At 37.0% G+C, this 16,727-nt stretch overlaps 1 protein-coding gene across 1 annotated transcript in view; it reads right to left on the reverse strand.

Annotated features, from left to right (window-relative positions):
• The window catches only part of RIOK2 (RIO kinase 2), a 29,679-nt gene extending 16,246 nt beyond the window's left edge, over positions 1-13,433 (reverse strand). Inside the window, exons 1-6 of the mRNA XM_047730282.1 lie at positions 13,254-13,433; positions 10,462-10,600; positions 9,579-9,695; positions 7,347-7,522; positions 4,101-4,189; positions 1,999-2,190 (exon numbers count right to left, since the gene is read on the reverse strand). Coding sequence (XP_047586238.1) covers positions 1,999-2,190; positions 4,101-4,189; positions 7,347-7,522; positions 9,579-9,695; positions 10,462-10,600; positions 13,254-13,319 — 779 coding nt within the window. The 5' untranslated portion in view covers positions 13,320-13,433. The remainder of the gene's footprint in view (positions 1-1,998; positions 2,191-4,100; positions 4,190-7,346; positions 7,523-9,578; positions 9,696-10,461; positions 10,601-13,253) is intronic.
• Between the last annotated feature and the right edge of the window lie 3,294 nt (positions 13,434-16,727).

The raw sequence follows: 16,727 nt of genomic DNA on the forward strand, positions 1-16,727 counted from the left end.
TTTGGGGACTATTAATTATGTTTATATACCTTTATTATCTGTTAGCTAATTTGCAACAACAGCCAAGAGAGATAAATAATACTGTGGCTTATTAATAATGATATGAAGACATGTTAATCTGGTCCAAGTGTAGAAAGACCTGTGAATATCACGTTGCTTTTTAGGCCACTGTAAAGTAGTGAGAACAGATTAAATTTTCTAGGTTCCTAGATAAGGGAGAATAAAGAAACAGGGTACTGTGGAATTGACTACCTGCTTGAATATTAACTAATTAATATTTTAAGAAAATATGAAGTCTGGAAACAGAAAGATAATGCCACTCTTCTTTCCTTTTAGGACACCAGGGGGAAAAACCTTAATAAATTATTTAAAAATTATCTTTTTATATATGTCTATGTCTCATCTAACTAGATAAAATCTCAAAATCGTCAAAAGCAGAGATAGGTGTTATTTATATTTTAATTATTTATTAATTTATATCTTAATTTCTGGTGCTTAGCACAACTTCTATACCCTAGTACTTGCCCATTAACTATCAAGTTAAATCACACTGTTTCCCTATAGAATAATGCAGCCTACATTTCAAATGCCATGATTTGTCATCGTTTCCTTCTATAATTCTGGTGGTTCCTGGATGTTCCTTCATTGTGACTATGTTATCCCATATAATAAAAATGCTGTTAGTCATCATCCAAAAATATTTTAACCACCCAAGCACCTAACAATCTATTAGTAATTGTTTGGTTGGGAATACTCTTTAAGTTTATATTTAATGGACATTTCTTTTTCTAGAGTAAGTATAGACATTTTCTAATGAGGATCAGGAGGAAGAAAATCTTGACCGAACACAAACTGGTTTGAACTCCTACTTTCCAAGAATTCATTATCTCTATTATCTAAGTGATAGCAGTGTTATCTTCAGGAATAAAGAGAAGTTTCTCATATTGTACCTTGGAACAGGAAGAAAAAAAATATTCAACTTTAACTTGATTACCATCAGTTTCATCATAAAATACAAGGGAAAATATTCTGTCATATTTTGCAGCTTGGCTAGCTTACATGTTAAGTAATGTGAGGAATGAGATTATCACAGGATATAAAGTGATTCTGCCCTGTGTCAGGGATGAGGTTTTACATGAATTCTTTCCTACTAATAAAATAAGAACTAAAAAAGAGGAGAGATATTCTTGTTCTGCCAACCGAGTCCACTCCAAAATCACAATTTTTATTAAGACCATCATAATTATCAAATTATGCTTGGTGAAACACTCTTGGAGGCAACCATGGAGCAGGGAGAAAAGGGGAAAGGCAGAGAAGATGGGGTTCTACGGTTTCCTTCTCTATGTCCCCACTTTTTCTGAGCAGGCCTGTTTTAAAAACTGGGCTTTCACCTAAAAGTATGAATAAAGGGTCCTTGGAGTAAGAAAGTCTGACTTTCAAAAGTCTGTCAGATTATACAAGTAATTCAAATTCTTTTGATGGGTTATAAAGCGGGCAGTTTCTTCAGATTTCCCATTTACAGTATATACTTAATGACCTGTTTTAAAAACAGGATCAAAGTGCATTTTTTTCCCCTTCTAAAACACTGAATAAGAAAGATTCTCTTATAGGGGGGATTATCCTAGTCTGACATCCTTTAATAAAAAACTAAATTTTAGGGGCACCTGGATGGCTCAGTCAGTTAAGTGTCTGACTCTTGATTTTAGCTCAGGTCATGATCTCAGGGTCCTGGGATTGAGCCCCATGTCAGGTTCTGTGCTCAGCGGGGAATCTGCTCTAGGATTGTCTCCCTCTCCCACTGCCCCTCCCTCCACACATGCACGCTCTCTCAAATAAATAAATCTTAAAGAAAAGCAACAATTTTTTAGACCATTAACATCAGCTGTTTCAAACCAGTTACTGACCCAAATGAGAGTATTACAATGTTAAAAAATTAAGAAAAAAATCATTACATCACACATAAACACACCCATATCCAGAATCAGTTTTGGCATATACCATTCAGCATTGGGATGAGAAGTTGAAACCATCTGTGGAAAGTCAATCATGGTGATGTGGTCATCTTTATCCAAAATGAGATTAAATTCATTGAAATCTCCATGAATTAGTCCATGATTTGCAAGTTTGACAATCAGTTCCATAGCTTCATCATATACTGATGCAGGATCTTCAACATGGTGTATCTGACATCTGAAAGTATGAAAATAGGTTATTTGTATTCATTTACGATTTTCATGAAAGCAAGAATGTATGTGTATTAACATTTCCATTCTTTAATTCCCTAACAACTTTTTCTTCATTTCTATCAGCATACAGACATAACAGCTCCCACTTTTTTTTTTAAAAGAAGCCAAGACTGCCTCAATTCTGTATCCTCTGTCCACTATAGACTTTCTCTGATAATTACAGCCAAACTTCTCATTTTTTCCCTCCCATTCTAATGAACCCATTTCAGACATTTTCATCTACCTTGTTCCAAAGAAATAAGTCTGGTCAAAGCTACAAATGACTTCCATGTTGCTAAGTCCAGTAGTCATTATTTGGTCTGTCAGTTAAACTCTTCACCCTTGTTGAAATACTTCCTTCACTTTACCCTTGGTATACCAACTCTTCAGGCTATCCTCTTACCATATTTATTACTCTTAGTCCTTTTTTTGACTAGTTCTTCATCTTTCCTTGACCTTTAAATTTTGGCTCTCCTCAAAGGTTATTGTTAGGAGCTTTTATTTACAATCATTTTTGGTGATCTCATTCAGGCTCATGGCTTTAAACACTATATATATACTGACCTCAACCTAGACTTCTCTGAACTCTAAGGCTTCTCAAACTTAACATCTCAGTCCCACAGTGAACCACTGATTCTAATTCACCCTCTAACTCCAAGCTGCTCTTTCTATAATCTTTTCCATTTCTGTAAATGAAAACTTTGAACCTCCAATTAATTTGTTATTCAGGCCCAAATCCTTGGTATTACCCTTGACATTCCTCTTCCTTCATATCAATATCCAATCCCAAACAAATCATGTTGTCTCTACCCAAAAAATATATCCAGAATCTGAACACTTTTTATCACCTTAAAATCTACAACTCTGATCTAAACAACCATTATCTCTTGCCTGGATTATTACAATAATCACCTAATTTGTCTTCCTAATTCTGTCCTTATCTCATTTCAGTCTATTCTCAAAACAATAGCCGCAGTAATCCTATTAAAATAGTCACACCATATCTCTTGTCCAAAATCCTCCATTGCTTCCTATCCCAATCAAAATAAAAAAGCCCTTGTCCTAACTATTGCTACATTGGCAATGACACTGCAATATGTAAATGTATGAAATCAACATGTTGCAGTTTATATTTATATATCAAATGTATTAAAAAAGAAATTAAAAATTCCTTGCAATGGCCTTTAAAGCCTAAATGATCTAGTTCCCAGCAGCCTCTCTGATCTTATCACTTGTATTCTCTGCCCTCACTCACTTAACTCCAGCCACACCAGCCTCTCAACTGGTCCCTGAACATTTAGGCATGCTCCCATCTCAGGATTTATGTAGCTGCTGTCCCCTCTCTCTGGATCTCTTAGATAGCTATATGGTTTTCTCTCTCATTTCTTTAGGACTGTGCTCAAAAAACACCTTATCAATGAGACTCTTCCTGCCCATTTATGTGAAAATAGCAGCTTCCTCCACCTACATCAGTACTTTCTGTCCCCCTTACCTGCTTTATTTTTATCCACTGCATTTTCTACCATCTGATAATCATACATTTCCTTAATTAGCTATTTATTACATGTCTCCTTCCAACAGAATATAAGCTCTATGAAGGCAGAGATTTTCTTTTGTTCACTCCTGAGCCTTGGTATACCTTAGAACAGTGCTTGGTATATACTAGATTGTTAATAAATACTTGTTGAATGAATCACAGAGATTACAAAATCCATACTGTTAGAATGAAACTGAGTTTTTAATTTGCATGAGACTACAGCTTTCTATTAATTTCTTATCTCTATTAAATATTCCATTTAATTAATATACATTTTGAAAACTAAACCTTATATTTATTTATTAGGATCCATAGTTTCCAGAATAATAAATACTTACAGAGGATAGCCATTTATGAGTTCCATGACCACAGCATGGCGATTATAATCAATTGGTTTTGGGACTGGGAATTTCCTCTCATACAATGCCTGAAACATAGCAAAACAGGTATAAACTAATGAAGATGTCATTAATTTTTAAGGAAAAATAGAAGCAAACATACTGGCTCACAACCAGAAAAAAAAACACAGAAGTCTTTACAAAATTACAGTTAACACACGCTTATTTATGTATGGCTTATTCACAGCAAAAATGAACTATACATAAAATAAAATTTTAAACCAGTTTACTTAATTCACTTTTTCACCAAGCATTAATTAATTAAGCATTAATTGAACATTTGCTGAATATTATACATGGTGTTAGGGTTACAAAAATGAATGTTAAAAAGTCTGTCCCCAAGAAGCCTACAGTCTCTTAGGATATATCTTCTTATTTTGTTAAATTTTTGTCACTAATTGGGAGTGTACTTAAAAATTCACATGGAGGGTGCCTGGGTGCCTCAATTGGGGTAGGTGTATGCCTTTGGCTCAGTTTGTGATCTCAGGGTCCTGGGGTCAAGTCCCATATCGGGCTTGCCTCTGCTTGGTGGGGAGTCTGTTTCTCCCTTTCATTCTCCCTTTGTACTCTCTCTCTTAAATAAATAAATAAAATCTTTAAAAATTCACATGGAAATAAGTTGTAATTGGGAAATTTTTGCCCTCTACAGTTTGGAATGCTACTATTTCAATGTAGGCCTTTGTTACTTACACCTATTTGCTCCAACAGTGGTTCTAGCTTTTGCCACAATATCTAACCTTTACTCTGTGTACCAATACCAAACTTAAATAGTTACGTCAATGTTCCATTTAAGAAAACCTACAATGTTGTATGTATTGATTTCAGTCTGGAAAACTTTTCCTGGTTGTCAAAACTCTCTTTAATCTACTTATCCAGTCCTAGTTTTTCCAGTACTCTTTTTAATAAGCACTCTGGAGTACACACAGGGCTTACATCCATATTCATGTCTTTGCCCATAGTGGCTCCTCTGCAAAGTACACTGTCTTACTATCTTCTCCTTAGAGACAAATTATATGCATGCTTCATGACTCTATTCAACTCCTACTCACTTTATGAAACCTCCGTTATCAACTATTCTAGTCTACAGAAGTTTCTCTAAATATAAGACGTAATTTAATTTTTAAACTATTCTTTATATATATATATATTTGTGTTGTGTTCCTAATTTTAAGACACTGACTGCATTACTTATTTCTTTGGTATACACACCTTCACCCCACTGTATGCCAGCTACTTAATACAGTGGTAGGCATACAAATGATATTTAATATATTATCTATTAACAGGGTTAGTTTTAGAAAGCTCTTTACTTCCTACCTTTTTTGTGAGAGGAACTGAATTACTCCTCATTCCCCAAAGGTTTTTGTTTGTTTGGCCTTAAATAATTTTTTTTTTTTCTCCCGATGCAAGTACTTTTGAACATGCCTTGGCAGCTCAATAGCATATAATAATCTTAACTATTGTCATAGTGGTCTAGCCCTTGCACTATGGCTTAATCCTTTAAGGTGTCCCTAATCTTATTTTACACTCTAGGAAAAAAGAGAATAAATTTAAGAAGCATATTTATGCACAACCTGGTTCTATTCTAGTACCTTCAAATAAACATCTGAGAAAACACCTAGTGCAGTTTTGGGAAAATGTGTAACAATCCTTACCAAACTGCCTACTTACTGATTGTTTATGATTGGTTACAAACCATCAGTATAAGACAAGAAACATCTATCATGTACGGTATCAGCATCACTTATATTGTCTTGAGAGTTCTCCCATGATTACTAAAAATTTAAGCATATGAATTAAAATAACCTACTCAAAGAACACTCCTAAGAGTTTCATATACTGGTCATATACTAGAGGGATTCCTTTTTTTTTTTTTTTAAATGTATGTATGTATGTATGTATGTATGTATTCTTAGTAATCTATTTACCTAACATGGGACTCAAACTCACAACCCTGAGATCAAGAGTTGCATGCTCTTTCAACTTAGCTAGCCTGGTGCTCCTAGAGTGACTTTTTTTTTTAAAGATTTTATTTATTTATTTGACAGATAGAGATCACAAGTAGGCAGAGAGGCAGGCAGAGAGAGAGAGAAGAGGAAGCAGGCTCTCTGCAGAGCAGACAGCTCGATGTGGGGCTTGATCCAAGGACCCTGGGATCATGACCTGAGCCGAAGGCAGAGGCTTTAACCCACTGAGCCACCCAGGAGCCCCTAGAGTGACTTTTAATAAATCAAAATTTTAAAAAGTGAAGATAAGTAGTAATAAATAAACACTATTATTTTGGAGAATAATAACAATATGATACTATTTTCTGTTTAATTAAATGTTATTGAAGATGTTTAATTTAGTTATTAAAGATATTTAACAAATCTTGGGGCATTTGGGTGGCTCAGTCGGATAAACATCTGCCTTCAGATCAGGTCATCATCCCTGGGTCCTGGGATGGAGCCCCAGGTCAGGCTCTCTGCTCAGTGGGAGCTTACTTCTCCCTCTCCCTCTCCCTTTGCCAGTCCCCCTGCTTGTGCTCTCTCACTCTATCTCTCTCAAATAAATAAAATCTTAAAAAAAAAAAAAAAAAAAAGAGAGATATTTAATAAATCTATCCTGAACTTAATTTTGAAAGTGAAAGGTTAAAGGCTAAAGATTTTTACCATTCCTAATATGCATCCATATTTGTAAATCAACATTTCTTTTCTATTATATGAAGGAAAAATACTAGTCAACTTACCCGAGACACTAAGCTTTCTACAGATAACTACTATAGGTAATTCCCTGGGATTTTCAATTAGAGACAAATGTATGCATATTTTGTATACTGAATAGATATACATTCACACAAACATTTGTGAGGCAATTACATCATTAATTACTAAGGTTATTAATTATTAAGGTCATTTGTTAATATTGTAGAATATTATCTCATACTACAAGATAATATTTTATTAATATTGTAGAACCCATTTTGCCTTGATGTGCATTAGTAACAATGAAAAGTGCCTTCACATCAGAAAAAAAAAAAGGGTCACCAGAAGAGCAAATAACAGAAAAAAGCAATAATTAAAAGTAAGCGAAAGAATTGGGACTAGGGGTAGAGAGATGTAGGAGCAGCAGACTGATAACTGTCACTACATCTTTTCGACTACATGTATTATTTGGTTAAGAAATATAAAATTATTCACCAAATACCTTCATATAGGCAAATTCTTTCATGGCAGAGAGACGAGATAAATAAAGCCAAGACATGTTATGCCTGTGTTTATGATAATCACGTTTGTTTTTCAGATTTCGAAAGGAGGTTCTTCCCAGTCTGTGAAGCTTTAATGCAAATTGCTGCCCCTCTTCATTTGCAACAATGTAAATATCTAGAGCCAAGATTTAGAAAAGATCATTATTATACTATCATTCCAAAAAGTTCATTTGTAATTTCCAAACTTTGATTTTATTTGTATCAAATTTTCTTTCCTAATAACCAGGAATATTTATTACTCAGCAAAATTCTTTCTCTTAAATACAATGCAAAATAAGATGACATGTATTAGTATCTGATACAAAAGAAAACAGAGATGTGGTGTGTCAAAGGTTACTGCTCCCACAGGTGCTCAATACTCAGTTCAATTTAGTGGCAAAAATCTCATTGTCCCTTAGTGTCCTACATATATGATAAGTGATTTAATACCTTTTTTCAACAATATGAAGCTCAATCCTTCAACTGCTTCAGTGAATAATATTCAATTGTTAGAATATAATCCCGTAGGGGTGCCTAGGTGGCTCAGTCAGTTAGGTGTCAGCCTTTAGCTCGGGTCGTGATCCCTAGGGTCCTGGGATTGAGCCCTGCATTGGACTCCCTACTTGGTGGAGAGCCTGCTTCTCCCTCTCCCTTTGCTGCTCCCCCTGCTTGTGCTCTCCTTTAAATAAATAAATAAAAATCTTAAAAATAAAAAATATGTATAATCCTATAGTAATCAGAATGGAGATCTTCCCATAAGTATTGCAATTATCAAAAAATAGTTGCTATTTGAAATCTTGATATTTAAAACACACCCTAATTATTCATGAGAAATTTTAATGATCACACATCAAGAAACTGTCTTTCACATTGGCAGGATTATAAATTAGTGTAAACTTTTGAAGGGAAATCTGGTACTACAAATTTCAAATGTACATAACTTTTGCTCTAATAATTAAATTTCTAAGACTGTATTTATGAATTTATTTGCACATCTGCATAGAGATATGTGCACAAGGATGTATACCACGTCATTACTTACAAAAGACAAGATGAAGTAACATAAATGCCCTAACAACTGGGACTGGTAAATCAATTACTGATTTACTAGGTAAAACTCTGCAACTATGAAAAAGACCCATCTGTTAACATGAAATGATATCAGAAATGCATCAAGAAGCACCTGGCTGGCTCAGTCAGTAAAGCACAGGACTCTTGATCTTGGGGTTGTAAGTTGGAGCTCCAGGTTGGGTGTAGAGATTACTCAAAAATAAAATATATATATATATATATATATATATATATATAAAAGCATCAAGTGGAAAAAATCTAGGTGTAAAATAGTTAAGTAATATTTGGTTTCACCTGTGATTAAAAAGATATGTGAATGCATATACATATATCGTCAGTACCTTATGTACCTTATGTACTAACAAAATATATCTAGAAGGACATATAAGATATTATTCAACAGTAACAACTTTGGGAAGTAATAACAGCAGATTGAGATCTGGGTTAGGAGTAAGATTTACTTTTTATTGTACTTTCTTTTGTACTATTTATCATTTCCATGTAGTGAAGTTCTTAAAAAAAAGCCATTTTTTAAAAATAAAAAAATTGGACATAAAAAAGAGGCAGCATATCTAAGAAAAGGTGTTCATTACCTCATTTTATACATTTCACATAATAAATTTCTCACACATACACACACAGTGTTATAAATATAACAGTGCTAAATAACACTCCTGCAATACTTATTTGCTCAATGCTATTTTAGAATGCTTTTTTCTGTGTTTTACAAATATCTAAGTTTACCATATTTCTGATGAAAAACGTGCTTGTGGCTTTTAAATATTCACTGTCTTCTAATACTCCTTTGTGTTACACATTTTAACTATTACAAATATCCATTTACCATATATAAAACAAAAGCAAAAAAAATATTTGCCAAAGACGTCAGTCATTAGAAGAAAATTAATTCCTGCTATAACTGAATTTTCAGTGACAGACTTATGAAAAACAATAACCTAACCTAAGGGTAATTTCATCATCTATATTGTTTCCAACCAACTTTTCAATTCACTGCTCAGTTGAAAAAGATGGAAAAATTAAAAAATAACGCTTTCTCAGGGGGAAATATAAATAGAAACTAGAGCGAAGAAAATGAGTTCAGTAGTACTGTTAGCACTTACCAGATTCTTTGCCAACACCCATCTGGTTTCCAACAGACTCAACTACCTGTCTAGAAGAAAGTGTTTTCAAAGCTAGGTAATCATAGCCTGCATTTGTCAATCGGTAGCCCTGGACAGCTAGACAAAATAAAACAAAAAAGACTGTATTTACTTACATTGTACAATCAAGTCACATTAGTTCAAGTCATGAGAGGAATTTAAACATAAGAAATCTTAGTTGGAATGATTAGCTTACCCAGTCTTCAGAGTGTGGCATTTCTTCCTATAATTTGTATTTTTTTCTCTAGAGCAGTGTTACTCAAAGTGTAACTCACAGACTGAGACCAGTCTCTAAATATTTGTTACCAGTCTGTGATAAGACACAGAAACTGAAATGAAGTGGTTACCTTAAGAAATTTTTATATTACTTAGACCAAGTTATTTTGTCTTCAACTCTAGTAAGGAATTTGTGCCTGTATTTTATCAGTTTTTAAATTTCACTTTTCTAGTAATTACTTTTTTATTGTTATTTTACTAAAGTATGGATGCATGATAGGTTGAAAAAAAAAACAACCCTCATTGCATACGGTTTGAGAATTAATACTTTAGAGTAGTGCAGTACAATGTATTTGCCCAAGATAGTGGCATTAATTCTCTCCTACTTGCTCTTCTGCCAATTAGAACTTGTTAATCTCCTAACAGGAGATGGAGGCTATTTCTTTACTCTCTTTGATCTGGGTGGGCCCTGTCAATGCTCTAATAGAATATGGTAAATGTATGCCACTTTCAAGTCTACAAAGAGTACTTTGCTGGTTTGGCAACTTTCACTTTCCACCTTTTGAAATGCCTGCTCTGGGGGAACCCAGAATCATGAAAAATCACAAATAATGCCATAAATACTTACTTTTGGTACGCTCCCAAGCTATGAGTTTATGTTTCACTAATTCTCTTAAAACTTTATTACAGCCACCATGTTTAAGGCTGGCTATAGAAGCAACTAAACTGCATGGAACTATTTCATGGTTCTTCATGCCCATTTCAACCTGAAATTAAAGGAATCATATGTAATCATAATCAACATAGAGCTGTTGTCTACCAAAACTTTGCTAATTAACTTCTTCAAATTTCTCTAACCATGCACTTACCCAGCCAACTCTGAGATGTAATTCTAGACATATTTCTAATCACAATCTGATTATATAATCACAAATATTCATATTCTGCCTCTCTACTAAGATAAAAATTGAAAGTACTTAACAGTTACTGATGTGGCAAATACTAAGATATTTGTTGACATCTAAATATTTATCTTTAAAAACTATACATATTTCAGATATTCACTGAGAAGTTATTTACTATGAAAGTATCATATGCAGCCATGGTGGAAGACTTAAAAATATATAAAAATAATCCCTACCCCTGGGGAATTTATTATCTGCTTGTGGAAATAAGAACCTAGACATCTAACTTTATTAGAAGACAAGAAATGGAAAGAGCTAAAAAAGAAGTGGCTCAGGGCTGAACAAAAATAATTCTAGCTGAGGGATCAGTTTCAAAGAAGCGGCACTTGAGACGGACTTTCAGATGCAGGAAAACCAAAAAAACACACAATATCAGAGAATATCAGAGAAAGACAAAAGATTTGGATATGACACACAGGCAAGAAAATAAAAGCAGAGCAACAGCTAGGACAGTGCTACCTCATATGCCATGGCAAACAGAATTCGTGAAAAGGCGCTTGAAAACGCTTTTGAGAAAGGTATGGAAGGTCTTGAAATGTAGATCAAGGAGTTTTAGATTTCTTGTTGAGGAAAACTGAAAACCCCTGAAGGTGTTTACACAAGGGAGATACATGAACAGAGATGTTCTAGGGACATTAATCACAACTCAAAGTTCTGAAAGGTCTTTCAAACGAGGATGTTTAAGGTAATTTGGAAAGATTTATCTATACTCAGTAATGAAGTCATAATTAAAGGGTAAAATTGTCAATTATTTGATAGAGGTGACAGATAAAGCTGTAAAGTGGATGTGATCATCAAACAAGAGATAATGGAAGACAAAGGAGGGCTGAGGGACAGAATTTTGGGGGAAGTTCACATTAAAAGGTAAGGGCAGTCAGTCAAAGTATGATTATTGATGTAGGAGTGCCTGAGAAGTAAAGAGAGAGTCAAGGAAAGATGGCTGCTGATACCAAGGATGGTTAAGACTCAACAGAGACCGAAATATATTTAACAAGTAGGTCATTTACTGGTGAGCTTCAAAAAAGAAGTTAAATATTGCAGAGATAAAGGTTTGGAAGACAAAACTGGAACTGTTATGATGTCCCAACCAAAATCTCACACCTTAACTCATTCCCTTGTTAGCCTCTAATACTCTTTCTTGACTCCCCTGTTTCTGTCCCACATTAGGAATAAATCAATGTGGTGAGGAAGCAGAGAAGGTTGGTATCTTTGAGAAGTGATAGTAGGTGTTTAGAGAACGTGCAGATGAATTGAGTGCCTTCTAAATTTCATACTGAATTTGAATTTGATATTTTAAGTATTGCCTATTTACGCAAAAGATAACAGCTTCTAAAAAATTCATGGTTTTATTCTTGAGATGCCTAATCTACATTTTGTCGATCTTTGTGCCATAAGACTACCACTATTAAAATCAGTTTTTGTCACTTCCCCGCTTAAAACCTTCAGTGGCTCCCCTATTATTTAGAATATATTCCAATTTCTTTACCAAGCCTGCAAGGCTCTACAGCACATGATCTGTCTCACCTTGACCAATTTCATCTCCAACCAGTCAACCTCTTGCTCACTATGCTCCAGCCACACTGGCCTTTCCAATCTTCAAAAACTGTTTCTAGCTTAGCTGTTCACTTAGTACAGCTGTTTCCAAGGCCACTGGATCACCTCCTTCTCATTCAGCTCCTATTTTTCCCCCCTCTCCCCTGCCAGTCTTTCTTTCATTTGGCAAATATTTATTCAGTACCTACCAAACGACAGGAACTTTTTCAAAAGGCCTTAACACTTTGGCTACAACACTTAACAGACAAGATTCTTTCACTCTGGCAATCTTCTCTGACTACACAATTTAAAGATGGCATTCATGCTCCCCAGCCCAAAGGTGCAAATCGTTTCTGTTGTATTCTCCTCTTTATCACCTTCACAACACTTATTATCAGATACTGTCTTCCTCATTTATTTACTCGTTTACTCGATGATCTGTTACCTTCGTCTTGTATCCCAAAATTGTGACTAAAAACCAGACAAGTAAGTGTTGACAGAAGGAAATTGAATAAAAGCTATGTGAGGGAATCTGTGAGGGAGGAACTCAGTGCTATCAATTCTCAGGAGCCTTCTTCAACTCTTCTCGGGGCGGGGTTGGGGGGGGGGGGTGGGCGTCGGAGGCCCAGGGTCAGAGAAGCGTTCTAGGCCACTGAGATGCCAGTGAAGCTCTGGAGCACAAGTCGGGGAGCAGAAAAGGATGGAAATGATTAGAAGAGAGGACTTTGCTCAGTTTGGGGGAAGACAAAAGCTTCCGAACAACGGCTTTGAGCAATCTGACCGTCGGGGTCCTCTCTTCCTCATTCCCAGCCTGAGTCTCCTCAGAGGGCCTACAGCGCACTCAGCTCTCAGCCGAATCGCAGAAGAGAAAAACGCGCGGTGGGAAAGGACTGGGGGCAGGGAAAAACAGCGAACTTCTTACCGCGGTCAGGACCCTGAAGTCATCCCGGCTCATGTAACGTAACTTGGCCACATTCACTTTCCCCATGGCGGCCCGAGATCAAGCCAGGAAACTCCTTCACTACAGCTGGAGAGCACAAGGTAAGCGTGTACACTAGCCTCTCCCAAGCTTCACAGCCGGCGGGTGGCTTGCGCGTGCGCCGCTCCTCCGGGCAGGTCCTTGTTAATAAATAGAAGAACTTTTTTGTCTGGCTTGGGAAAATGAAAGTCTGGGTTTATGATGCATGTAGAATGGAACAACGCAGAAAGTTTTTTTTTGTAAGGGGATTTTTGTCATGTAAGTGAACGGATTTTGAGTGTCTATGATAAGTCATTTAGTTTTTCATATCTGTCAGGACTGGCTGCGTAGAGGACGCATTCCGCCTGTGAGAGCAGAACGGTAACAAATGGGAGGAGCAAATTTCATCCCCAACCAGCAACTCCTACTTTAGGCAAAGTGAGTTCCAACAAGAGACGGGGGTGAAATGAACCCAAGAGCGTCCAGATACACAAGGCCATTAAAAATAAAGGGGCGCCTGGGTGGCTCAGTGGGTTAAGCCTCTGCCTTTGGCTCAACTCATGATCTCAGGGTCCCGGGATGGAACCCCCCATCCGGCTCTCTGCTCAGCAGGCACCCTGCTTCCCCCTCTCTCTTTGCCTGCCTTTATGCCTACTTGTGATCTCTGTCAAATAAATAAATAAAATCTTTAAAAAAATAAATAAAAATAGTAATCATAAGGCTAGTCCCTTCCCTAACCGCTCCTGTTTAGAAAAGAGGAAGGCGTGGCTCAAGAGAGCTCTTTTGGCTTCGGTACCCGCTTTAGGTTAGTTCTCCAGACTCGGAATGCTCTTGCGCCTGGGCTAGGCGGCGGGAGGGGGCGTGGCGGTGGGGGTCTGGGGGCGTGGCGGCGGGAGGGGGCGTGGGCAGCGGTGTGAGCTCTGTGGAAAGCGTGCTGGCGTGGTTGCTTCTCCCGCGCATTTCCAGAGAAAAGCTGGCGAGTTTGAGGAGTTGGAAAGGATGTACGAGGGCTGTTTATCAAAGACCAAGCCTGATTTCAGGGCTTTAGGAGAGCTACCCACACTGAACCTGGAACTCCTCTCCACGTCAAAAACATGGTAACTGGGGCAACCCTTCAACAACTTGCTCCTCAGAGGGTGGATACTCTACCTTCCCTACAAAAGCAACAAGGGTAACAAAACTTGTGTGATAATGTTCGTGTTTCTGTCTTGTTTCATGAACTACGTTTTAAACCTTTAAAAGACAATTACCTGTTTTGGTACACTCCTCACACGTTGGGTGTGGGTACTACAGGGGTCACTTGGAAGATGGTGGCCTACTTCAGTCTTGACTTCACTTCCAGCGACTGCTGTTTAGCCTCTCTCTGGGTTGAGTCTCAAAACTTTAAGTGTAAACTTTGGAGTTCATTATTTACAGAGTCCATTTTTTCCTGCTGGGCTTCTACTGGCCGGTGGGCCCATATTCCAACTCTCCAAGGCCCCACTGAGTATCTTGCTTTGTCCAAAACAGTTAGCTTTATCATAAAACCAAGTTCCAAGGCAAGCAATTGAACATTCCCTTTCTTTCCAAGTCAGAATAGTTAAAACTCTGAAACCATAGAATACAAGCAGCAGAACCATCTTCTATCCCCTTTACACTACAACCTTTGGCTTCTTTTTCACACTTGAATGCAGTAAGCCTTTGATTAACCATGCTTAACTATTGGAAACCTACACTGAAATGGACCTTTTCTTTCTGTACTTCATGTAAGACATAAAAATGAAAGGTTTTTTTTATGGAGCAAGAGTGAAATAGGAAACATAAGTCATTTGGCTGTCAATTACTAATCCAACATTCTAGCAGACATCGCTAATCTATTAAGGCACAAACCTTATGTTACTTCTAAACTGTGTGCCAGACAACCACCGCTAATTGATGGGTTTTGGCTATAGTTGTCCTGTTTCTGGAGCGTTCCAGAATTGAGAATCACATTGAGCCCAAATCTCTTCTACTTTCAATATTTATATTTATTTTTAATACAATTATCTTAATCAGACCCTTGAAGAGTAGAAGTGATTCAGGTATTATTCAGTATCCTGATTTACTTTGTCTTACCATGCTTAGTAATGACAATCAAAAATTACACAGTATTTTTTATTCACTCATTTACTATGTATCAAAAATACATGCCAGATTTTTTGCTTGGTCCTGGGGAAATAAACCTAACCCTTAAGTCTTGAGATAGAAGGAGATGAATAGAAAATAGGAGAATAATAGGACAGAGGTGTGCAAAGGATTTAGCATATTATTATTACCCACTCCCAGACTCCCATCTCTCTCTCTCTCTCTCTCTCTCTCTCTCTCTCTCTCACACACACACACACAGTTTGCCCTCACAAGTTGCAAGAGGATCTTGACCATCTATAGATGGAAGTTCAAACATCTTTTCTGAAATTAAACTTCTTAGGCTGACATTCAGGATCTTCAATAATCTGTATCATTGCTTACTTTCAAATAACATATGCTCTTGCCTAATTGAACAGCTCTTTTTTTTTTTTTTTACAGTTCAGTCAAGTACTGTTCCCTTGATTTCCTGTCTTACTGCCATTACCCTTCATCTGTAATGCTTACCTTCCCACATTTTTTTCCTTCTTTCTAGTCACCACATATCTAAGTCTTACCTACTGTTCATAAAATACTATTCATCCCATAACATTTTTCTTTATTATCCTTATGTTATTTTCCTAGGGTTGTTGTAACGAATAACCACAAATTTGGTGGTTTAAAACCATAGAAATTTAGTCTTTTACAGTTCTGGCCCATGCTCCCTCTGGAGGCTCCAAGGGACAATCAGTTTCTTTCCTCTTTCAGCTTCTATCAGCATTTTGATGACTACTGACATTTCTTGGCTTGTGGTTGTATCACTCCATCTCTGCCTCTGGAGTCACATTGCCTTCTCCATTTCTATGTGTGTCTCTCTCTTTTTCTGTCTTATAAAAATGCATGTCTTTGCATTTGGTAGCACAAGGATTGGACTGTAGTGGACACTGTGATATACCACCCAGCTGTCCCCCTCCAGGAATGACGGACTTACTTCCCCCCACCCCCAGCTCCTGGAAGTACTGCCAGCAGAAAATGCTGAGTAGTCAGCTCCAACCTCCCTTGGTACTGCTCTCTAGTTCAACCTCTTCCTTTGTTTACTCCTTGTCTTTCCCCGTTCTCCTCCAGGGGTTGATTGTAATTAATACCCCTAATACAGTACAGGTCTGGTTCCTGAGGAACTCAACCTTTACCATTGCTTTCTTGGGCCCTCAGTGCAGTGTTAATAGGCACTGCTATAAAAATGGGACAGGCTGGGGCGCCTGGGTGGCTCAGTTGGTTGAGCGACTGCCTTCGGCTCGGGTCATGATCCCGGACTTCCGGGATCGAGTCCCGCATCAGGCTCCCAGCTCCGTGGGG

This window comes from Lutra lutra, chromosome 5, assembly GCF_902655055.1.
Source record: "Lutra lutra chromosome 5, mLutLut1.2, whole genome shotgun sequence".
NCBI lineage: Eukaryota > Metazoa > Chordata > Mammalia > Carnivora > Mustelidae > Lutra > Lutra lutra.